The following is a 24,834-nucleotide window of genomic DNA, read 5'->3' on the forward strand; positions in this document are numbered from 1 at the left end:
GATCTTTTTTTTTTTTAATTTAGAGAAATTTGTGAAATTATTTGAGGAAAATTGCAGCATTTTGAGTTTTTTACTTTTTGTTTTTGCAACAATTTCTGTTTAAAAATGACTGACAATGTGATGTAAAAATGGAGAAACTGTTATTTTTGAAGGGACTGAATTATTCAGTCATTCAATGATTTGATTTGAATGGTATTTTATGCCCCTTTTCAACCCTACTGAGATATCAACAACTATGTTATCTGATCATTTATAAGATGATTCGTGTTTTCTCAGCCATTTTTATTTTCCCGTGGGCCGATTTGGATGTTTTAAAGGACCGGGATTTGGCCCCCGGGCCTTGAGTTTGACACGTGGTCAATAGGGAATAACAGAGAGTTTGACTGGAGAAGATACGCACGCGCTTTTCTATCGTCGCACGTGAAACTTTGAGGAGCAGAAACAGGAAGTGAAGCATGGAGAACATAAAGGTCACTGGTGCTACACTGAAGATAGTCCTGATAGGAAACTCTGGGTTCGTTCCACTTTCTCTGTCACTTCTTTGGTTATTAAAGCTGCTTCACGAGTAAACAAACAGATATCAGATTAGTTTCACTTTCACTGACCGAAGCTCTGTGAATCAGCGCAGATTTAAAGAACATTAGTGGATGACCAGTGGTCCGTGGACGTTTTTGTCATTAGATTTATGTTTAGAAAATTACATTAAAAACTAGGTGTTATTTAATTTTCATTTTTAATCTCAAAAGTGAAATTTTAGGCATTTTCTTCCTCGTGATCAAGAAGGGATTACTTAAACTTAAGCGGTTGATTTTCAGTTTTTGTTTCTAAAAACAAAAATTAGTTCAAAAACAGAAACAAAAAGACGCCGGGTTTTGTTGTGGTGCGACCGGAAGTTGCCGTTTTCAAAGTAAGAGCGCGTTTGGTGCTGTGTGAAAGGCAAGGGGACCAAAATCTGACTTCTACAAGTAGTTGTGGTTTCCCTCGTCCAGGCTAAAGATGACTTTGGACTTTAACTCTGACGTGATTTTTGACAGAAAAACAAGGCTTGTCCGATATGAAGGTAGATTTGTGTCTTTATTATTCAATAAATTAATAAATGTTCAAAAAAAAGAAGTGTTCAAATGCAATTATTTGGGTCTCAAATATTTGTTATGCATTTCTTTGATTGAAAATATTTATTTCTGATTGAAAATGCGTGGGGTTTTTTTTTTTATTTAAATTGAATAATAAAGACACAAATCAATCTCCATTGTCCTCATAGCTGGCAAGTCGTTTTAACATTTATTCAGTTTGTTGGAATTTTAGTTTTTGACATGTCGCATTGTTAATTGTAGACATCTGGAAATACATTTTTCACATGTTAAAAATATATTTTCACATGTAATTACATTTTAACTAGTGAAAACTTAAATACAGATATCTGTAATGGAATTACAGATATCTGTAATTACTTTGTCCATATGCAACAATAACAATTATAGATATCTACAATTGAATCTTCACATGTTAAACAAATGAAACTAGTGAAATTGCATCTTCACATTTCAGATTTCAACAATTTAATTCTGGATTTGTGGGACGAATTACAACATGTAGACATTTAATTATCGATATTTATCATACAAGTATTGCTACTTATTAAATGTTAAAATGGCATGGCATACATGCCTCCACTCATATCACACCATACTTTGAAAACTTTGAAATTTCACACAATATGACAAAACATATTTATATTTAGAGTATTTATTTTTGTTTTGTTTTGTTTGTTTTCTAAAATTTCTAACTTCTAAAACCAGTTTTCAAAGTTTTGTTTATCCCCTCTTGACCCTAAGAGAAAAAAATATCTTGAATTTCAATATTAATTTTTGTTCTTTAAAACAAAAATGAAATAACCACTAATTTTCTGTTTTCTAATATTTCTCTGAACGGAAATACTCAATGATCAAAACCTACGCTGACCCGGACACAACAGAACAGAGTGCTTTAATAATAGACATGTTTGGTTGTTGTGTGTTTGTTCATCCAGGGTTGGAAAGTCGTCACTGATAAACCGATTTGTGTATCATCGTTTTACCAACATGTACCGGTCGACTATTGGAAGTGATTTACTTTTTAAAACAGTTCATCTAGAAGATCAGAGTGTAACTCTACAGGTGAGAGACACACACACACACACACACACACACACACACACACACACACACACACACACACACACACACACACACACACACACACACACACACACACACACACACACACACACACACACAGAGATGTTAATAAAAGACAGTGACTCCATGTGTGTGTGTTAGATGTGGGACACTGCTGGTATGGAGAGGTTCCAGTCCCTGGGCCCTCCTCTCTACAGAGGGGCCCACTGCTGTATCCTGGTGTTTGACGTCACATCTGGGGTCAGTTTCTCTGCTTTGGACGGATGGAGGAAAGAGTTCCTGATCCAGGGAGAACCTGAAAACCCCTCTGACTTTCCATTTATTGTCCTGGGAAACAAAACTGACATGAGAGACCGTGAGGTGAGGCTCATTTCTCTATTTTTATTCTCTTTTTTTTTTTTTTTTTAACAAGAGCTGAACTAGATATGAGGAATCAGTTTCTTGGTTTTGGCTCTATAATAATTTTCTGAATAATGATTTCTTTTGGTTTGTTTATTTTGGGATTTTTTTTTAATGTTTTTCAGAGTAATTTTTTCCTGTTTTTAAAAAAGCCAGCCATGTTTGCTCTGAATAAAGAAATTATTGCATCTGTTGTTTTAAATGCCTTCTAAACTCAGAAAAAAATAGTCCGAAAACACGGGAAAACGTATGCACGAAAAAGTTAGTCTGGGGGGAAAAAAAGTCTGAAAAAATAAGCATGAAAAACAGGGAAAAAAATAGCTCGAAAAACAAACCAAAAAAATTTATTCAGAAAAAAAAAAAAAATTCCCCCCAAGTGAATGCATTACGCTTCAGTCCAGCTATTTTTTTGGACTAATTTCTTTTCTTCTGTTTTTCAAGAGTCATTTTTTTTTTACTGTTTTTCTGAGTAACTTTTTTCCTGTTTTAAACAAGCCGGCCATGTTTGCTCTCAATAAAGAAATTAATGCATCTGTTGTTTCAAGTGCCCGCTAAGCTCAGAAAAAAATAATTTGCACGAAAAACAGAATAAAATTAGTCCAAAAAACAGAAATAAAATTGGCATTAAAAATAGAAAAAATTAGTCCAAAAAACATGAAAAAAAAAAAACTGATTTTTTTTCTTTTCTTTTCAAATGAATGCAATAGTCGTCCGTACGGCATTTTTTTCAGTCAGTTTTTTCTTCTGTTTTTCAGTTATTTTTTTAATGTTTTTCGGACATTTTTTTTCTCCAGTTTCTTTCTCGCTTAAACAAGCTGGAAATACATTATATAAATCTGTAGCTTCAAATGCCTTAAAAAAAAAATAATTTGAAAAAAAGTCCCAAAATCTGAAAAAAAATTTAGCATGAAAAAACATTTAAAAAAAATTACCCAAAAAAACTAACCCAACCAAAAAAAAAAAAACAATTAAAGTGAATGCAATACGTTTCCATAGACTTAAGACTAAAATTTATTGTCATAATCAACACTGCAGGTATCTCGTGGAAAGGCGTTTCAATGGTGTGAGGAAATCGGTGGCGACTACTTTGAAGTCAGCGCTAAGGCGGACGTAGACGTGGAGAAGTCGTTTCTGAGAGCGGCTCAGAGAGGTTTACAACAGGTAAGAATAAAACACACGAGACCCGTGTACGTTTAACATGTTTATTTTTTGATGATAAAAGATACATTACTCCCTACAGTACAAAAAACACACATTGGAAAATACAGGACATTTCCAGATAACCTGCAAACAGCCAAGTGAAACTTGCAACACCTGTTGAGTGCTGAGTGGAGCACCCGTCCCCGTGTTTGGGTTTGGGAAAGTTCAGAGATCCTCGGCACTGCTGATGACCTATCTAAAGAGGGTGCAAAAAGAGTGACCCGGCAACTGTACTGTGGAAGGAAAAAAGGACACAACTGTATACCACATGGAGAGAGGAACAAACTTAAATGGTTTTTCTTTTCTTTTTTTTTTCAGTTTTCTTCCTTTTTTTTTTTTTTTTTTTAAAGTTGTTGTCGAGAACCTTCAGCTTATGGTCTAACTTAAGGCCTCACTACTTAAATACACCGTTTGCATGCATGTCTAGTTTTTGCTCAACAGACACACTGACGCGCACAAAAATCATGAATGCATATGAAGAGAAAGTTCATTTTCTAGAAATAAATGAGGGGACAACAAACCACAAACAGAAGCTGAGGTTTGAGGGCGTGGGGGGTAAGGGGGGGTGGGGGGGTTGGCTCTGCTCATCCTGACCGTTACCATTACTGTAAATCCATCCTTATGAAGTAGATACAGTTACAAACTTCCCTGTACACATTTGTGTAATAAACCTAGCAGTGACTCAGTATCCATTAGTGAATAAGAAGAAAATCAGGGCAACTATATATAACTATATATAGAACTATATATATATTTGTTTCTTTTCAAAGCAAAGACACAAAAAGGCAATGAAAGATGACCGACTGACATGTAAAAACGGTTCAGGTAAATTGTATAAAAAGTCCAAGATGATTTTTTTTTCTTCTGGTTTTATTATTTTTTCTCAATGAACGAACTAATTTACAAGTGAGTTCATTTCTCAAAGCGTTTCCTTCTCAGACGTCCCCACGAGGTCACACACACACACACACACACACTAGCTCACACACCACCGTTAGCAGTCTTGGATACAGAGCCGTGGGAGGAAAAACAAAAAAAAAAACAAATGAAATGTATTAAATGGATTCACACATCAATAGGGGAAAAGGTGAAAATGGAATGGGTACGGGGGGCGGGGCTAATATAATTTGTATTTCTAAAAATGAAAGAAGAGTCGAACAGAGCACATTCATGCGCGTAAAAAAGCCAAACTGAGACAACTGAGGGACGTTTAAAAACTCTCCTCCTCCCCTGGGGTCCACATCCAAACCTCCGGGTTCTCCTCGGGAACAAATACAGAATTCTCTCTCTCTCGTCCTCTCGTTAGCGTCTGTTTAACAAGAACATACCACCAACTGAATGAAATTTTCTTTTTAAAAATATAGTGGCAACCTTAACACAGCCACACATCTTCCCACAAACACAAACTATGGAGATGAACAACAGTTTATAAAAGTGATGTTAAAAAAAAAAAAAGGGGAAAAGAAAACATACACACAAAAGGGGGAAAAAAGCTTAAAAAATACAAAAATAAACTAGACAAAAGATCTTCTGCGACGTTGCTTTGCTAATTTTTTGGGAAGATTTTTTTTGTTGTTATTTTTCCATGTGTGCGCTGCAAGTCCCAGTAAAGTTCTCCAGTCCCTGTCTTCCATTGTCCATCATTCTTTTTCACGTCCTCTTCAAAGAGTCAACCACCAGTCCTCGTCGGGGGGGTGAGAGTGAGGGGGGGGGAGTAAAAAGCACACAGTGATGACGTAACCGGGAGTCCAGTACGATGACGGTACAGACTTGATGCAAAAAAAAAAAAAAAGGAAAAAAAATGATGTCCTCATTCATTTGAGGACAAGTGCTTTATTTGTTTCCATACCGATGATTTTTTTTTCCTCTCATCTACACTAATGCCACCTCAGCCTTTTTTTTCTTCTGAAACTGTACATCAATTAATGTAGTCTCTCTCTACATCCCCAGAATTCACAAAAACAGACAAAAAACGGGGGTAAAATATCGCTCAGGCTGGATCCCAGTTGATGGAACAAAATGTAAATGCTTCTTCTTTCTATGGTTCAACTACTGAAACAAGCCAAAAAATAAAAATAAAAAATAGACGTTAGAAGAACAATGGGGGGACTGAAAAAGATAAATGTGCTTCTAGGATTGAGTTGCTCTAAAAATAGTAAGACCAACAGAACGAGGAAGAAGAAAAGGTTTTATCTACAGAAACATCTCAGATTGACTTTGAACATGGCGTCACATGGTCGTACTGCCTCTGTTGTCGTCTTGTTTTGAGACGGTGAGGGGTGGGGGTGGGGGGGTGGGGTAAGATTAGGATCATGATGAGGAAGTGGAAAAGTAGGTGAAGGTCAGTCTTTTGATAAAAGAATAACAAGTGGAGGAAAACAGGAAAGAAACTTGGTGTGTGGGACACCTCACTGGTCCGTCCTTGCTTTCTTTGGACCAGTAGTCTTACTGCAGAAGAACAAAAACCAGTAAGAATCACAGAAATATCACTAATTCAGTCTCTACTTAAAGCTGCTGAAGGATAAAGACATAGTGTAGGCCTCATAGATCAATAAATCCAGGATCATTTGCTCGAAAAGAAAAAATGTAAAAAGGTTGAAACTTCTATTTAACAGTTTGTTTTGATCTTAATAGCCGTGTTTCCATGACAGTTTTTCGCAAAATAAAACCGTTTTTTTTCCTAAAATTCCGACAAACTATAATTGCGCTTTGAACGCGTTTCCATTTAAGGCTGTTTTGGAGCCTCGTGTATTACCATTCATTGACCGAGGTTACCCCGGTAGAGGAAAACAACGCCCTTCCAGAGCTGTCAGCAGGCCCATTTTGGACTCTATCCCAAAACCAAACACATAATTGGACTCGGAGAGATAAAACCTGACCGCTCATACCACATTTTCAACAAAATTAACACCGGCCTGAAAATTGTGCGTTCCGGCTCGAGCGGCCGCAATTCGGACTCAACCCAAAAACCAAGCACAGACCTTTCCGTTGATACCATGTTTGGCCCGATCAGATCACTTAAAATTGTATTTCACATATTAATATTGCATTTAGGTTGAATCGCGTGTGTATATCGCGTGATTACAAGTTAATTAGTAGGATCTTCTGAGGTGGTGGGGATTGATGGACTGCAGATTACGCCGCGGAGCAGTTTAGGAGCAGATACGCATCAAGTGGAAAGTCAGAGTGAGGTATCGGGAAAATCTCTGTCATTTATCAGACCATGACTCAGCAAAACCTTCGTCAGATGGCTTTTTAAAAAAGTTAAGATATATCAATGTATTGTTTGATGAATATTTTAATAGTTAAATGAAACATTGATAAAACTTAACCTTTGAAAATATATAGATAAGATATATAGATATATAATAAGAGCTTTCAACTTACTCTCGTATCCGAAGCAGCACATGACATCATGTGATGTCGTGTTTTAAGGCCTTAGGCAGTTTTATTTCAGGCCATTAAGTCTGTTGACTTATTTTGAAGCCTGAGGCCGTTTCCTCAGACGCCGTTTGGTTTGACAAGTGACAGAGGTTTTCCTGATACCTCACTCTGAGACCTGAGGATGTCCTAAAATGTCCACCGTACTCATAACCGTCTTCCTGCACGGGATGAGATTTTATGACGGAGGGGAAAATCTCCTTAGAACACTCTGTATTCCTTTGTTGTTTTACGTCTAATGTGGCACTAATAATTTTTTAAGTATAAGGCTTAGAAATGCCTGGGTCTCCTCTTCTGTCGATACGTGCCGCACAATGTTTTCTCAGAGAGAGGTAGGTCACGTCCTGTCATGTGCAATTTGTGGGAAAAAAAGTGTTTTCATTGAGCTTTTGTGATACTTTTCGATTTTAAAACGTCTGAAAAACCTCATAAAAGCTTAGAAACCTTTTTGCGATATTCAAGTTTTTTTTTTAGGAACTCATGTGTTTCCATTACTAGTTTTTCTTGCACTGTTTAGATTTTGCACATTTCCAAGGGAAACAGAATCTATTGACATTGTCGGAAAAGTGTCTTTCATTGCATTGTGTTATGTGGAGTCCTGTTGATGGATGCATAGAAGTGTTTTTACTTCATTCTTACTTTGATTTCTTGGGGGTTTTTTTGCCAAACAAGGAGGATTCATTTGTTCAGACATTCAATTGCTGGCAAGATTCAGATATTTCCATGTAAACCCCAAAATAATATAAAAATAAATATTCTTTATTGTTTTGCCACAACTTTCAGTGAAAACACCAGAAATGTGTGGGGAAGTCAGTTTTTGGGGTAAACAAAATAAATCACAGTAAGATGAAGTAAAAGCATTCCACATCCCACAATGCAATGCACAAAACTTCAACAATGTCAGAGTGTGTTTACAGTGGAGATCAAAACAAACTTAAGTGGCGATTTCAATCTTTCAAACCTTTTTTTTTTTTTGAGCAAATGATCTTAGATTTTTTGATCCATGAGATCTACACTTTGTGTTTATCGCATAATAAAAAAAAAGACAAAGCCAAAAGCAGAATACTTACGTATCAGGAGAGGTTCCCGGCCTTTTGGGGGCTTGTTTTGCAGATGCAGCATCTTTGCCAGATTCTACAAAGTAAAAAAACATCATTCTTTGGTTGACATGTGAAAGTGTAGGTGTCGTTTGTCATCAACGCTCACCCTGCAGCCATCGGACTTGGGTGGCGGGGCCGTAGCCCTTCTCATTGCGAGCAGCAATGCGGAAGATGATGGCGGGCTTGGTGGTGTAGTCGATGTGGGCGTTGGAAAGGCTGGAGGACTGCACCAAACACGAGGGGTTGGGTCCACAGTACACGCGCATGAAGGCCAGCTGTGCCGGGGTGGAGGCCTTGGCCTCTGCTGTCTGATTGCTCTGGATGGCCAAGTACACAGAATACTCGATGATCTTCCCCGACGTCACAGAGGGGGGCTCCCAGGTGAGGTGGGCACCGTCCGGGCTCTGGAGGATCAAACAGATGATTCAACGCTTTGCAAACCCACGTTTTTAGATGAAGGAACAACAAAGTGAAGCGCATGAATCAGCGTATAGTGATGTGCTATGGAAAACATTTTATATCAGGTTACAAGTAGATTTACATCCAGATAATCTACAGTATATCCCGATACAGTATTTCTTCTTTAACTCATTAAAGACATCATTTGGTTTTGAAACGTTGACTGGCAAATTGTGTAAAACTTTTTTAATTGGTACCGTCGTAGTAATTGTTGCACACAAAAGGGACTTCCAGGCAACAAGGGTTGTTTTAACCCTCTTTTTAATTTGAATAGCCGAGAAACGCATACATCAGCCGTACTGTCTATTTAATACAGACTACTTGCTCGGATGCGATTAAAGCTGTACTGTGTGTGTGCGTCCTCCACACGCTTGTGTGTTCCAATATTACAGCAGGTTCCAAATAATACCTCATTTAAATTTGAAAAAAGCACGTCTTGGAATCAGTCATTTTAATAAAATAATTTTTTTGTCTCTACAGTGTCTGTGAGTATTTATTAGTGGAGGAACTATACCAAGGATGAGTAACTAATGACATTCATCATCACCAATTCAACAAAAAACTTTTAGCTTTTAAGTTAGGCTGGAACAAAAAAAAAAAAAAAAAAAAAAAAAAAACTAAAACTTTAGCTTTACTTCACTAAATTTGGCCCTCAGAGAGTTAAAAATGTCAATATTTTCTGTGCCGGTGGCGCTCGCTCGTGCACTACGCGATCCCCCTATGCTGTGAATAATTCCTGGTGAAAACCCTGAATTGAGAATTGAGGATTCCGGTCACTCCAGGGGACCCAATCTGGACAAAAAAGGCTGCGTTTCACCTCAGCATACCACAGTATCCATTTTCTGCATCTTTGTTGTGCTTAACTAAACACTTAATGCTGATATCTGATGTTAAATGATGCAGAATTAGGCTGGATCTGACCAGCCCATCCCGGTAGTTGACAGTGGGCGTGGCTTCAGTAGCTGATGGTGGATTACACAAGGAGGACCTACTTCAGTCACGTTGACCGGGACCAGCTGCTCCTCTAATGGTGCAGTAAACTAGTATCTCTGGGTGATGTAAACATGCTACTGCAAATTAGCAGGATTGCTGAGTAGATTGCTAGCTTCATCATATTTTAGCATAATGTGTGTGGTCCCTCCAAGACCACATTAAATTAGCAATATAAACGATAGAAAGTTATATCGTACAGTAGACGTTTTTTATATTGCACTACAATATATATAGTATCGCACAGCATTAAATCAGCGTATATCTACCTTGCTTATTTTGATGGCACACGGGGCACCAGGGAATCCTGGTAGGCATGTTTTGAAAGCGGATATTTCTGAAAAAGCTCCGCGGCCACAAGCGTTGATTCCGGCTACCCTGAACTTGTACGCGGTTCCAGGCTGCAGCTCCATCTTCTTCATCTGACTGTAGTCTGGAACGATCCCAGAATCATCCTACCAACACAAACGATAAAAGAATGAGACGTGGACTGGAGAACTCAGCGTGTGAGATCTAAAGTCTGTCTGACATGTTTTCCTTACGTCTCCATGAGAATCGTCTCCTGGCACAAAGAAGTGAGTGACCACCATGTTGGTCACTTTTACGATACCAACATCAAACCACTGGTTCTCTTTCTTTACTACAGGTTTCACCGGAGTCGGCTGAGGAGCTCGTTTCTGTGTTGAGAAAAATTAAATATAAATAAAACAGTCAGTATCAACTCTTTAAAAAAATGCAGATCTGACTAATTAATTACAATGAATCACATTTTGTGAATGTGTAAATGATGACATACTGAATAATCAGGATTTTGCACAGGAATTGTGTTTAGTCTGAAGCAGTTACATTTATTAAAGGGGAAATGTGTAATATTTGCATTTGTTTTGACAAAAAATAAACAATAAAAAGTTAACATGTGAACCATGAAGACTCAAAGTGTTGGACTTTTGTTAAAGGTCAGTCTTATTACCACATGTATTACTAATTTAAAAAACAAAAAGGGTATTTATTACAATAAAGTCCACAAACAATTTAACTCAAATGTTAAAAAAATGTACATTAAATTGAGAGAACTCGATAGAAAATAAGGAACCATGTGAACATTTATTCTGTCCACAAACTGTCATTTAGCTGCTGAGGCTGAAGTTGTCATCTGTAATCAATCAATCGTTTTTATTTTGAAAACCGATAACTAAAGGTGTCCTAAACTGATTGATATCGGATATTCGTCCGATATGAGTATTGGATTACATTGGCCTGCATCTAAAATCTTATTGGATGTATTGAGGTTATTTTTGAGGGTGTTCTCATTTTTTTTTATACCCAATATTGACATATTCTTATGTTTAAAGTAAAAATGTCTGTAACCCATTGGTTAATACTGTAATAAATGGGTCAGTTTTACATACCTGCTGTTGCTGAATATTGTTTTCTAACATTCCATATTACAAAATAAGTCATAAATTTGTGCTAATACCGTATCGGATCAATATTGACCAACACACAAGTCTACAATATTGATAACATATCAAAAGTGAAAAAGTTGTGTTGTGACACTCCTAAACTGAACCAATAATGTTTGCTGCTCCTGCTGTTTGTTTTTCTACAAACACATTATGCTCTTTCAATCAAAGTTCTCATTATTTGTGCTTGAGCTTCCTTGTCTTGTACATTTTTAAATAAATTTATATACAACCTTCTACACGCGTTTCTAAAAGCGAGCACCCACCTCTCCCTCGATGCCGTTGGCTACTTCTGCAAGAGCGGCTGCTGCTTGCATCTTTGCTGGACTTGCGACCGTTGTCGCCAGCGCAAATGTGCTCGATGGAGCAAGAGCTGTGTAGAAAAAAACAACACATTCAGTCACTGCATCGCAATCAGCAACACACACAGTGAGAGAGGGAGAAAAACGGCCCAGGAACTCACTCTCTGCTGTTGTGCGTGGAAGTAGTGATGCCACAGCACTGCTGACCGTGGCTGTCAGTTCGTTGTGTCCGTTGCTTTCTACAGACGGGTCGTTGAGGCTATCGGCCGGCGCCAGACCCTCGGTGGGTAAACTGGCGTCCACTGAGGCCTGCTGGGCTGCTGCCTGAGCTTCCTGTAGCTGCTGCTGCTGTTGGACCAGTGCTGCCAGTTCTTGCTGGGTTAGCATGATGGGGATGTTGGTGGTTTGCTGGCTCTCTCCTGAAGCTTCACCTTCATCATTAAAAACACAGATCACATTGAACAGATGCAGCTAATCTCAGGTGTTAGTTTGTGCACTGACTGAGTTTCACACTCACTCATTACAGCCTGCTGAGCTGCCTGGAGGACAGCCTGGATGGCCAGAGCCTGGGCTTCCTCAGTCGCTGCTGCTTGAGCTGCAGCCTCAGCCGCTGCAGTCACAGCCAGCTCCTCGTCAGAGAGCCCTGTCACCATTAGCGTGCCCCCCTGGCTCTCAGACATCAGCTCAGCCGGCAGGTTTAAGGCCGTCGCTGCTGCTGCTTCCCCCTGTCGTGAAAAAAAAACCCACCAGCTCCAGTAAACAACATGTGCTAAATACCAACAGAAGACAGAGCCTGAACTCAGTTTGTTTACCTCTGATTGCGTTTCCATTGGGGCTGCTCCCCCCTCCTCAGGCGCAGCCTCTGCTGACGCTGCTTCTTCAGTTTGCATCGGTTCCTCAGTGGAACCAGGAGCAGTGCTCCCTCCCACCGTGATCGATGAAATTGACTGGAGGAAAAATAATTTCCAAGCTTTATGAATGAAATGTTTAATTTGTTAAACAATTTACGCAGTTTTATTTATTTCCGGTGTTGACTGAACCCCTAATGTTTGGTCAGGTGTGCAGCCAAACCCAGAAACATAAAGAAGCCGAATACCGATAAGTTCTATTTTTGACGAAGGGAGACGGAATATTCGGCGGAAAGTTCCACTTTTAAAAAGTTTAATTTCATGATTTTTCATAAATAATTAATATCTGCTTCAGTCTTAACTACAGAAATGTGATTAATCACAATTAATTACAGAAAATTGTGCATGTGTAATTAATTAGTAGATCTTTTTAATCGATTGTCAGCCCTACAAAAAATGAAAAAACATGTACCTTGTTGGTCTTACTAGACTATAATATGAATAATAATGTGAATGGTGTATGGAATTATGAGAAACTATTTGGAAATTTGGAACAGTTAGATGTCAAATGGGGGTTACAGATTTTGGACAAATTTCATCCTGATTGTGCTCTAGTTTTGACTTCCACGTTCAATTGATATATATATATGTGTGTGTGTGTGTGTGTGTAAGGCACAGAGAATATCTCAGCAATTAATGACATATCAGTCCCGGCAGGAGCCCAACTTCAAATTTCTTTTTGATTTTGTGACAATTTTTTAAATGTAATTTAGGGCAATTTTGTGGGGTTGTTTGTGCTGGAGTTTACAAATATGCAGAATTCCTTTGACAATTTGTGACTGTCGTCATGTGATACAGGCATGGGAAAAAAGTCAGACCCTGCAAATATTGCAGAATTTCATTGAATTTATGAAGGGACTGAGATATCTACAACTAAGTAAATTGGTAATTTCTACAATAATTTGTATATTCTCTGTGATTTTTACTGAATCGGATACTCTACAGGCTAGATTTGACCCCCCCAGGCCTTGACTTTGACAGTTTATGATCAGACAAAAAGCAGATGTTTTTTTCTTACTGGTACGGACGGGCCAGGAGCCAGAGTAGACTGGGTGACAGTGGTGATGGCTCTGCCCTGTGTGGAGGTGGTGGTGGTGGTGACAGCGGCAGTGGCTACGCTAGCTACGCTAGCTGTTGCAGCAGTAGTAGTGGCTCCTTCTGTGCTGCTGGTGCCTTCTGCTCCTTCCTCTGTTTGCTGGGTCGCTGTGAGAAAAAGACAAACCCTAAAATGAAGCTTGACTCTGAGGAAGTGTGTATTGCAATGCTTTGTGTGTACTTTGTTAGCATGCCTGTGTCTTCGCCCGTCTCCATACTGCACGTGGCAGTGGTGGCTGTGTTGGTGGTTCCGGTCTCGTGGGTTTCACAAGGGGGGTTGGAGCAGACCCGTTGGACTGTGCCGCTTGCCGTGCTGGTCTGGTCGCCCATGCTGGAGGAGGCGGTGGACGGAGTGTTGGTGGTTCCCGTCTCGTGGGTCTCGCAAAAAGGATTGGAGCACACCCTCTGCACGGCTGCAGTCTGGGTGGCGCTTACGTCTGAGGAGGCCTGGGTGGCTGTGTTGGTGGTGGTGCCTGTTACCTGGGTTTCACGAGGAGGGTTGGAGCACACCTGTGGGGCTCCGCCCATGCTGGACGAAGCTGTGGTGGCCGTGTTGGTAGTCCCTGTTTCGTGGGTCTCGCACGGTGGGTTGGAGCACACGCGCAGCGCAGGCATGCTTGAGGACGCCGTCGTGGCCGTGTTGGTGGTTCCCGTCTCGTGGGTCTCACAGGGCGGGTTTGAGCAAACCTGTCCGGCTCCCATTGGAGCAGAGGAGGTGGTGGCTGTGTTGGTGGTTACCGTCTCATGGGTTTCACACGGTGGATTCGAGCAAACCAGAGTAACTGTTGCAGAACCATCTGCAGCTGCACCTGCTTCAGAGGAACTGGGCTGCTCAGAGGTTGGAGAAGCCAGTATGGACACGGGGAGATCCTGCACAGGCTGGGCCTCTACACCACTGGGAGTCGTGATGAGAGTCACCTGGGTCGGCTGGTTCTGAACACACAAAAGTCAGATTTTTGAAGCAATAACAGGAAGAATTTCAGAAACTGTATCAACATTAGTAAAGGTGAAATAAAACACCGAGATAAAATTCAAAGGTGCACAAAAACAAACTAAGTAAAAAAGTTTAAAAAAAAGCGCAATGACGTGACCCTCTTACTTAACGCGGATGCTCTGTCGACTCATAAGTCGGTTGTATGTAGTGATGCACCGAAAAAACAACCCGACTAAAACAGCGAGTGAGCAAACATTGTGGTCAGCTTGCGCTTGTCTGGAAAAACAAGCCAAAGTGTCCGTTCAGCGGCCATATTTCAAAGGCCTCTTCTAAGCAGAGGTTGAGACGAATTACAGAGTGAAAACAGTGAAATGTTCACTCTCTGTTCTGTAGCTTTGAGCAGCACCTGTTAGAGCCCACACCATTGAGACGATGATTGAGAAATGAAAAGCTACGTGCTCCAAACACCAACCATATATTAATCAAGACACAGGCCAAAACATTGGTGCAGCCGAAAGAGGGGCAAATAAATGGAAACTTTGAAGTATAAAGATTTAGAAACTTTTCTGTTACAGAAATGAAAAATAATTTAAAAACAGCTAGATTGGTACATTTGTTTTAATTCTTTTTTTGTGAAGCAAAACACTCCCACAAACACTGTCTTCTGCTTTTACATTTTCATCAAGAAATAATTGTAACATTTGTCTCTTTTCATTGGGAATTTCATTCCCATTTTTTGTAACATATCGTGAGTATTTCATATCGTATCGTGACTTGACGATTTTGTCACAAATCCGACTCAGGTCAATATTTGGCGTGAAATTAATTGATGCAGTGACAGAACAATGGATTTTAGAGCTAATATAATGCTACTTCCTTTTCTGTCCACGGCCGGACAATAAAGTTGTGAACACACAAACCAATGTCCCACTGAATTATTGGAGAACGAGGCTAACAGTATAATGGAGGGAGGCGAAAATGCATTTTAGGAGCTATAATTGGATGTGATGTGGTGGAAATGAGGGCATCCTCACCTGCACTGTAATCGTGGACGAAGGCAGTGTGGAGGTAGATGTCAGACTGGTCTGAGCGGTGGACACAGTCATAGCAGACGGGCTGATGACTTGGCTGGACAGTGTAGCAATGGTTCCCAGTGTGGTGATGGGAGTAACCAAAGAAGCATTGGAGCTATCCACGGTGCCTCCAGCCAAACTACTTGATACCGTTCCAGTGACGGTGCCCAGAGTGGTGACGCCTTGAATCAAGCAGATTATTAGTTTGATAAATAATATAATAAAAATAGTGGTTTTCATTTATTATTATGAGCAGTTCTTACCAGTAGTCCCCTTGACAACCAGAGTGGTAACAGTGGGCTTGACCGCGGACACGGTCACTGGTGTAACCAAACGAACTCCGCCCACTGTACTCATTGGCACCGTGCGCAGAATTGTGCCAGGTTGACCTGGAGCGCCCTTCAACACCACCTGGATGAAGAGGAGTCAGGTTTATTATTTATTTAGGCAAACAGTGAATGTGCACCAGATTTGGAGTCAATTATGTTATTATCCATGTTATTATAATTATCCATGTTCAATGTAACTCAACTCAAAAACGATTATGGTGACCGGCATTTTCTTTCAATTACAATAAAAATTACATTTGTTTTCCCCTGAATGTCAGTTACAAGTACATTCTCAATTACTAAAGTTCAATTAGAATTAATCACAATAATTCAATAAAAGACCTCATAAAATGAGCTGCAAAATTTACTAAAAAATATTATCCCTGATCCAATTTGTTTTTCATGTCGACCTTTGATTTTCAGTGTAAAATTATCCTTAAGAGAACTGACAGGTAGTGGGAAAACTTGAAATGAAACATGTTTTAATAATGTTTTAATGTTTTAATAATTGTTAACTACATATGTGTAAGCCATAGAGACACCTTTCTCCATCAAAGAGAGATGTAAATAGACTTTTCAGGAGACAAAACCCCCGTAAGGCTTGTGGACCGGACTCTGTCTCTCCTTCCACCTTAAAGCACTGTGCTGATCAGCTGTCTCCAGTGTTCACAGACATTTTTAACACCTCACTGGAGACATGCACCGTACCAGCCTGTTTTAAGGCCTCCACCATCGTTCCTGTCCCTAAAAAGCTGAGGATCACAGGACTTAATGACTACAGACCCGTCGCTCTGACATCTGTGGTCATGAAGTCCTTTGAACGCCTCATGCTCTCCCACATCAAGGACATCACTGACCCCCACCTGGACCCCCTGCAGTTTGCCTATAGATCCAACAGGTCTGTAGACAATGCTGTAAACCTGGCTCTCCACTTCATCCTCCAGCACCTGGACTCCCCAGGCTCCTACGCCAGGATCCTGTTTGTGGACTTCAGCTCTGCTTTCAACACTATAATCCCAGCTCTCCTTCAGGACAAGCTTTCCCAGCTGAACGTGCCAGACTCCACCTGCAAGTGGATCACAGACTTCCTGTCTGACAGGAAGCAGCACGTGAAGCTGGGAAAAACCATCTCTGCTCCCCGGACCATCAGCACTGGATCTCCTCAGGGCTGTGTTCTTTCTCCTCTGCTCTTCTCCCTGTACACCAACAGCTGCACCTCCTCTCACCAGTCGGTCAAAATCCTCAAGTTTGCAGATGACACGACCATCATCGGTCTCATCTCTGATGGAGACGAGTCTGACTACAGGTGGGAGACAGACCGGCTGGTGTCCTGGTGCAGCCAGAACAACCTGGAGCTCAACGCTTTAAAGACAGTGGAGATGATAGCAGACTTCAGGAAGAACCCAGCCCCCCTCACCCTGGGAGACTCTACAGTGAGCTCTGTGGAGTACTTCTGCTTCCTGGGGACCATCATCACTCAGGACCTCAAGTGGGAGCTGAACATCAGCTCCCTTATCAAAAAAGCTCAGCAGAGGATGTACTTCCTGCAGCAGCTGAAGAAGTTCAGTCTGCCAACAAAGATGATGGTGAACTTCTACAGCTCCATCATCCAGTCCATCCTCTGCTCCTCCATCACCATCTGGTACGCTGCAGCTACGGCCAAGGACAAGGCCAGACTGCAGCGTATCATCCACTCTGCAGAGAAGGTCATCGGCTGCAATCTGCCCTCCCTCCAGGACCTGTACGCCTCCAGGATTTTGAGGCATGCAGGAAAGATTGTGGCCGACCCCTCCCACCCCGGTCATAAACTGTTTCAATCTCTCCCTTCTGGAAGGAGGTTTCGGTCCATCAGGACCAGAACCTCCAGACACAAAAACAGCTTCTTTCCCTCTGCCACCATCCACATGAACACACCCCAAATCACCCACTGACCCCAACCCTGATGTGCAGCACAGAAGATTAATGTGTTTTATGAACCTGAGTCAGTCCCTGTTGACCGGCCGCCGTGGCGAGTTTGGGCACCGCAGTGATGATTTTACCAGGCGTTCCAGGAGTCATCATCTTCGTGGTCAGGATTGTAATCGGCGTTTTCATGCCTGCACTACTTGTCACACCTGAAAAGGACAGAAGAAAAATTATTATTTAATCTTCATGCTAATGCAAAATTTTCATTAGGGGCACATTTGGGGAAAAAAATGTCTAGGCCTGATACTTCTTTACATTCGGTTTTACCCACTGAAATATCAGGTGTGTATTGCTTAATAAATCGGAAAAATCCTAGCTTTCTAGTTCCGCTAGTTTTTCTGTAAAGCAGGTTCGATTGACGATTTTCAGCACTTTTATATCATCAGCCGAAACCATGGAAACCAGAAAACTTTTTGATGTCAATTTTTAAAAAGGCAATGAAAGACATTAGGTATTAGAAGAAAAACCATTGAGTTGTAGCTTAGCGTGTAATAGCTGTGACCAACTTTTCACGTAGTCCACTAAAAAGTAACAGAGTAGAATGACCTTCATTCAACCCCATGTTAAACAAACATTAGCAAGAATTCAGCACAGCTAACATGAAACATTGAGTGAGCTACTGCAAATTTCACCCATTTGTTCACAGAAAAAACATTGAGTTCCTAAACACCCACAAAGATGTTCTATTAAAGACAAAATGTGTTTCTTTGTCTGAAGTGTTTGTTATGAGCCAGTTCTTTAACTCTAATGATTTTAATGCGGTTCTTTGGTTGCTGTGAAGTGAACTTAGACCTGTGGCTCCAGGCTGGGTCATGATGGCAGACATGGGGATGGTCTTGATGATGGTGGTGCCCTGCTTGGTGGTGGTAGGAGATACGCCGCTGATGTTGAGAATGGTGGGCTTGTTTCCGGTGCCTCCGGCCTGGGAGGTGGTGATTATGGTTGTGGGCTTTCCATCTGCTGATGTCACCAACTTCAAGATGGTTCCAGGAGGAAGGGGACCCTTTGTCTGAGAAGAAAGCCATATGTTATGCGACCCGTTAGCAGAAAGAGATGTGGATCTGCCTGAGGAGTTTTTTGTTCCTGTACTCATGCCTATAGCTGACCTGTAGGATCTGTGCGAGAGGATTGGATGAAGCCTGGCCTGTGACAGCTGATGTTTGCACTGGCTTGGTTTGTACCACAGACATCATCTTGCCAAGGTTGGAGATCTGCTGACATAGGAGAATGACTCAGGTTCATGAGTCACAGAACATCTAACAGTATAGGGACCAATTAATTCCAGTTCTAGCTTTTCCTAAATCTAACTTAGATGTATACATAAGAAAATATTATCACATCAGAATATAAAATCAAGTATCTTTAACATTTACTAAGAAAAGCTGTCCCCTTTGAAGATACCTCTAATAGGGAAAAAAAAAAAAAAAGACGTCACAAGGGAAATTACTCCGAAAGAAATAATTGCATACTTTTCATTTTTGAACTCCATCAAGGCATTGATACCCGGAAGCCACACACCAAATTTGGTTATACTATCTTAAACGGTTTCTGGGAAAAGCTGTCCCCTTTGAAGATAGCTTGAACAAAGTAAAGAAAAACAAAACAAGGGCAATAACGCTGGAAAAAATAATTGTGCGCTTCTCATTTTCGAACTCCATCAATGTATTGATACCCTGAAGCCACACACCAAATTTGTTTATCCTATCTTAAACAGTCTCTGAGGAAAGCTATCCCCTTTAACTCGGACGCACGGAGCTCAAACCTATATCCCCCTTCCACATTTTGTGTGGCGGGGCAAAATGTGGAAGGGGGATAATATTTTTTTTTAATCAGTTAGAAATATAAACATGAATTATTATTTTTTTATAATTACTAGACATTTCAGACAACCCCATTTAAATTCCAACAACCCAACATGGGGTCATGACCCCAAGGTTAAAACACACTGCATTAGGACATGCAGTCATTTTTCAGCAGAAAATTTAGGGTTTAGTTACTCTTTATTTGTAATTTGTTTAGAACACTGTGACCTGCGTGTCAAGGACTTTAATATTACATTTTTATTTATAATGCACTTTACAGGTTGAATATGCAACGATTTGTGCTCAAATGTAGTCATTTGATAACATGGATTAGAGCTGGGCAGTAGCAAAAATGAATATCACTGTATTTTTAAAAATTCTAACGGTTTCACTGTATTTTTTTTTTCTAATACTATAGCTTGAGAGAGGAATTACTGCAGTAGATTGACTTAGGATGGTTTATTTTACTGTCATGAGTGAATATTGTAGAACAAGTAAATAAGAATAAGAATATAAAAATAATTGTATTATTTAATAATAGTATTACAATAAACAAAAATACAAAAACATAACTGAAAATTATACAAAGTAACACCAAAAATACACAAACATGACAAATATACACAGAATGACTGAATATACAAAGTTCGAAAATAATTTTAAAAATGCACACAAAATAACAGAAATATATATTAAATATACACAAATTCAGTAAAAAACACAAAATGACTCCAAAACCCCACAAGACAACAAAATTACCCAAAATGACTCCAAAAACACTAAACAGCAAAAACACATATTTACTCAAAAAAAACCAAAAGATGACTAAAAAATACAAAATAAGTACATATAAATTACACCAAAAACACAAACAACAAAACCACTAAAAATTAGACAACAGTTTAAACTAAATGACTCCAAAAGCCCACGAAATGACCAAATAAATGAATAAAATGACTTAAAAGACTCAACAACAACATATTATATTATTAACATATTCTATAATAAAATTATAAGTAAATATGGATAGTGAAAGAATTTGTAATCTCAATCCACTGTTTGCTTTTTCTGTCGTAGCGAGTCCCTCCAATAATTGACATTTGGCTGGACTTTTCTCTTGCTTTCCCCGTACTACCGCTGACTTTCACTTCATACATTGTTCATATTCCACGACATGCTTGCGGCTAAGGTGGTGGAGCAAATTGCTTGTGTTGCCGCCTCCGGTGACAACTTTAGCCCGACAGCACTTGCATAAAATGGTTGTTTGGTCGACATCAGACAGGGCTTCTCTTTTTGGCACAAGTTCTTCTCTGTCATCAAGTTCTACAGCTTCAGAGCTTTTATTGTCTTTATTTATTTACACCATAACAAACACCAGAGCGCTACTGTTTACCTTCCCCTCGCCTCGCAGTTGCAAAATTCCTATTTAGAAGTGCAACCTTGAAAAGGGTCCGGTCTGAAACACGGCGCAGCGTAGCCTTCCGAACGTTGTATAATCAAATACATCGGTACGGTGTCATAGTAAAAATTCATATAATGAAAATATACACTAGAGTTGTCACGATACCAAAACAAGTAACCACGATACTATACGAGACAAAGTATCACGGTTCCGGGTAAATACGCGATACTGAAGACTTTTATTATTATTATTTTTATGAACTGCAATGTGTTTGTACAAGTTAGAAATACTTATTAATTACTTATAGTGTTGTTTGGAGCATGATAAGAGTACATGAACAAAAGCATATAAGCAATAAAAAAAACTAATAAACGAATTCGGATTTTATATGGTTTAAATTTAAAAAAAATAATCATTCAGTTTCCTTTGCACATCAATTTATGCTTAATATAAATAATCAACTTAGGATAACAGATATACTGTCTTTAAAAAAAAAAAACTATTTGACAATAATGCTTTTTCTTTAACATAATAAACCATAGAGGACAAATTACAATAAACAAGAACTGATTCATTGAGGAAACTACAGTATATTTTTATGCATTTTCTGGATGACATCACTGTTTTTTTATGGGATTGGATGTGATCCCTCCTTTGTATGTATATAATTTGTAAATATTGTTTGTACATTGTAAATATCTCTGTAAATAAAAAAAAAGATCACTGAGTCCGTGCGGAAAAAAAAAATAGTGTTCCCTCCTTTGGCTCCTATAGCTGGTGACAGCGCCTACACAGTAGATCTCGTTTAAAGCCAAAATAGTTCCAAATGGGAGTTTTGAAGTTTGGTTTTTTGAGCATAATTAGTGATGCCACTGACGACGACGCCACGGCAAACTCGCTGCTTCTACCATGTGTTGTCTCGTGTTTGTGACTGTAAGCCGTGCACGCATCCAGGGGAGACAGAACTTTAGCTTGTAGTTTGTTTTGAAGCTAATTTCTGTCGAAGCGGCGCTGTCTTCATAGAGTTGGTTCTTGCTGGCAGAAACACACTAACAGCCACTAAGCTAACAGACGGGCGGACCCAACGTGCGGAAACAGCCTATCATATCTCCGTACGTCACCAGTAACAGGCAAACAGCCAATCATTCAGCAGCTGTGGAGTTCGGTTGCCATGTTTGCATGTTGTCAAGTAAGTAGCGTGCAGTGAGCTTAAACTGTGCAGTGAGAAGCCGGGAGGAGAGTAGAGGCAGCCACTATGTAGCCGAAACTGGTACCGGTAGTATCATAATCCGCGGTAGTACCGTCGTGTAGAATTTCTAGTATAGTGGGAACCGTTCAAATTTGGCACCACGGGGTATCGTGCAACTATAGCTCTGATGCCATCTAAAAATGCATTTGTTTCGACGACACAGCATATGATGTAAGAACATTTATTTACTTACCAGTGTGCCACTGCTGCCCATGGTAAGAGGACTTTTGACCAGGGTTATGGTCTTAGTGACCCCTCCTACCACTGTGGTCACCACCTGGGCCTGCTGAGCCACTGTGACGGCACCAGACTTGTGCACAGTGATGATTGGTCTGGTGGTGGTAGCTGGAGAAGACACTGTTGCCGTGCCAACCTGAGCTGCAGCCGTCTTCAGCATGCGGGTGGCAGGGTTACTGACCTGCAAACACAAACACAGGAACTAATGCGTGACCGTAGCTGTTCCAAATTTTAGATATGAGCACAGACTTCCTGATGCGTACCATGACAGGCGACGCTACTTTCACTGTGGTTGACCCAGGAGACACGGCCACAGTTTTAAGAATGGTGGCACCAGCGGGAACATTAAGAACGGTGCCTGCAGACGATGATGGAGGTGGAATCTTTTGTGTTGCTGCAGCTGCTGCGGCTAAAGCTGCCATGCCACTCATCTGTGGGCTGCTTCCAATCGGCTAAAATGAGAAAACGTATCAAAATAAGCCACTAATGTGATATATACAGGCATGAATAAATAAATGCTGTATGAATGAGCTTGTACCGATCCTTGGGTAGTCTGGGCCGGCACGACCATTCGAACCCCGGGGGGGAGGGACGTCACGGTGACGGGAGACTTTCCAGGTTGACTGGGTCGGACTGTGACCACTGATGCACCTGTGGCCGACTGTTGAGCTGCAACTTTTAAAACTGCTGGAAAAACACAGGGACAGAGATGTTACACCTGGTGAGTGTCGGCTGCAGTTGGGGTCAATTAAAATTACATCTTCAAATATCCATGTTCAATTACAACTCAATTATAACTACGGTGACCAGCATTTTTTCAGCTACAATTAAAAATTATTATTTCTTCCCTGAAAGTCAATTACAATTACTGATCCTTTAATAAATAACCCCATAAAACATAACCTTACTTTTGTGTTAGCATCTCTTATGATAATGGGTCCGTTTTGACCCATGTCAAATCAGTTGTAAAATACACTAAAAATACATTATTCATCATCCAATTAGTTTTTTATTTCTTGGTTTCCTTCATAGGCTTCCTAATCAATGAACATATAGGTGTAAATATTTTTGGTGTGGGCTTCGGGGCATTTTTTTTATCATCTGTGTACCTCTTGATTAATTTTTTTTTTTTTAAAGGGTAAAATGATCTTAACCCTCTGGGACCTATGGCATTTTTGCTGTTTTTTCACTGTTTGATTTCACCTTTATATATCATAAGAAATTCCATAAACCTTGCATGTTTGCTATAATTTTTTTCCAAGAAAACCTGCCAAATGTGACTGAAGTATTTTCTTTAAAATGGCATACTGTATTAACACAGTAGATATAAAACCACTATAAAAACTCAAATTCGAATAAGTTTTTTTTTTTTTTACTATAAAAGTCAAACATTTTTAACAAATCAATTTTATTGATTGTATAGCAAATCTAAACTATATACTGCATTTCAAAAACTTATATACAGATGAATAAAACAACAGTTATATATAGCCATTTCCTGTGAAAAGCAAGCAGTGTCTCAGGCAATTTTGTACAACTATTTACAAAAAAGTATGAATCACAAATACAGGGAAACACAAATAATTTGTGCCCCATTGTGTTGATATAAAACAAATATACTAGACACTACACCCCAATCGCACTACACACCAACTAAACAGTCAAATCACAGTAATAATCACTATAAACTCAATCTCTCAACTCACCCTCTCTTTCTCTGTCTGGCTGTTTACCTGTCGCTTGAAAACAAAATTCCCGCTATATGTGGACATTATGATTGGACAATGGCCTTCCTCTTCGTAGTTTGACATCCGCACTTTCGACATGGATTGAAACGGAAATCCAAGGACGCTGCACTTTTCCGCTATTGGCTCTTTAAATTGACCATGTGATCAGGATGCGCTGGTGCGTCCGTCGGCCCCAGAGGGTTAAAGACAACTGACAGGTAGTGGCGGGAAAACTTCATATGAATCATCTTTTGATAATTGTTATTGGCTCATGATGCACAGTGGCTCTGCTTTGCTTGCAGTAGACAATTTCATGGAATTATTCATTAAATGGACTATTTCAGTAGAAACAACTCCCACGTCACGCTTTGAACCAAGCTGCAGCTATGTAGCAAGAATGAGCTGTCTGTCCCTGAACACCAGAGATATTTGAGGCACAGACACACTGACAGACATTCCTTGCTTTAATAGAGAGATGATTGTAATTAATTATCTCTCTCATGAATCAAGAAAGTTCTGCGTGTGTGTGTGCGTTTGTGAAGCGAATTTCTCCCCAGCTTGGTGTCTGTTCAACCTGAAAGT

The 24,834-nt window shown here is 40.0% G+C and overlaps 2 protein-coding genes across 6 annotated transcripts in view; one reads left to right on the forward strand and one right to left on the reverse strand.

Moving 5' to 3' along the window:
* The first annotated feature begins 361 nt into the window (after positions 1 to 361).
* LOC114462999 (ras-related protein rab7) lies at positions 362 to 3,987 on the forward strand. Its single transcript, XM_028446199.1, has 5 exons — positions 362 to 514; positions 2,030 to 2,156; positions 2,319 to 2,537; positions 3,612 to 3,737; positions 3,817 to 3,987. Exons 1-5 carry the CDS (start codon positions 456 to 458, stop codon positions 3,895 to 3,897), a joined length of 612 nt encoding a protein of 203 aa, XP_028302000.1. The 5' UTR covers positions 362 to 455; the 3' UTR covers positions 3,898 to 3,987.
* A 147-nt stretch (positions 3,988 to 4,134) lies between these two features.
* Positions 4,135 to 24,834, reverse strand: part of hcfc1a (host cell factor C1a) — a 29,759-nt gene continuing 9,059 nt past the window's right edge. For 2 of the 5 annotated variants that reach the window (XM_028446193.1, XM_028446194.1), the window contains exons 10-28: positions 23,064 to 23,212; positions 22,789 to 22,977; positions 22,482 to 22,706; positions 18,942 to 19,049; positions 18,628 to 18,844; positions 17,848 to 17,984; positions 15,805 to 15,952; positions 15,503 to 15,723; positions 13,729 to 14,467; positions 13,458 to 13,642; positions 12,344 to 12,478; positions 12,049 to 12,256; positions 11,693 to 11,962; positions 11,496 to 11,602; positions 10,309 to 10,443; positions 10,036 to 10,221; positions 8,424 to 8,721; positions 8,288 to 8,351; positions 4,135 to 6,224 (exon numbers count right to left, since the gene is read on the reverse strand). In XM_028446193.1, the coding sequence (XP_028301994.1) occupies positions 6,185 to 6,224; positions 8,288 to 8,351; positions 8,424 to 8,721; positions 10,036 to 10,221; positions 10,309 to 10,443; positions 11,496 to 11,602; positions 11,693 to 11,962; positions 12,049 to 12,256; positions 12,344 to 12,478; positions 13,458 to 13,642; positions 13,729 to 14,467; positions 15,503 to 15,723; positions 15,805 to 15,952; positions 17,848 to 17,984; positions 18,628 to 18,844; positions 18,942 to 19,049; positions 22,482 to 22,706; positions 22,789 to 22,977; positions 23,064 to 23,212 (3,761 nt within the window). In that variant the 3' untranslated portion in view covers positions 4,135 to 6,184. The remainder of the gene's footprint in view (positions 6,225 to 8,287; positions 8,352 to 8,423; positions 8,722 to 10,035; positions 10,222 to 10,308; positions 10,444 to 11,495; positions 11,603 to 11,692; positions 11,963 to 12,048; positions 12,257 to 12,343; positions 12,479 to 13,457; positions 13,643 to 13,728; positions 14,468 to 15,502; positions 15,724 to 15,804; positions 15,953 to 17,847; positions 17,985 to 18,627; positions 18,845 to 18,941; positions 19,050 to 22,481; positions 22,707 to 22,788; positions 22,978 to 23,063; positions 23,213 to 24,834) is intronic. The other 3 variants (XM_028446197.1, XM_028446196.1, XM_028446198.1) reach the window with 3 other exon arrangements.

This window comes from Gouania willdenowi, chromosome 5 (assembly GCF_900634775.1).
Source record: "Gouania willdenowi chromosome 5, fGouWil2.1, whole genome shotgun sequence".
NCBI lineage: Eukaryota > Metazoa > Chordata > Actinopteri > Blenniiformes > Gobiesocidae > Gouania > Gouania willdenowi.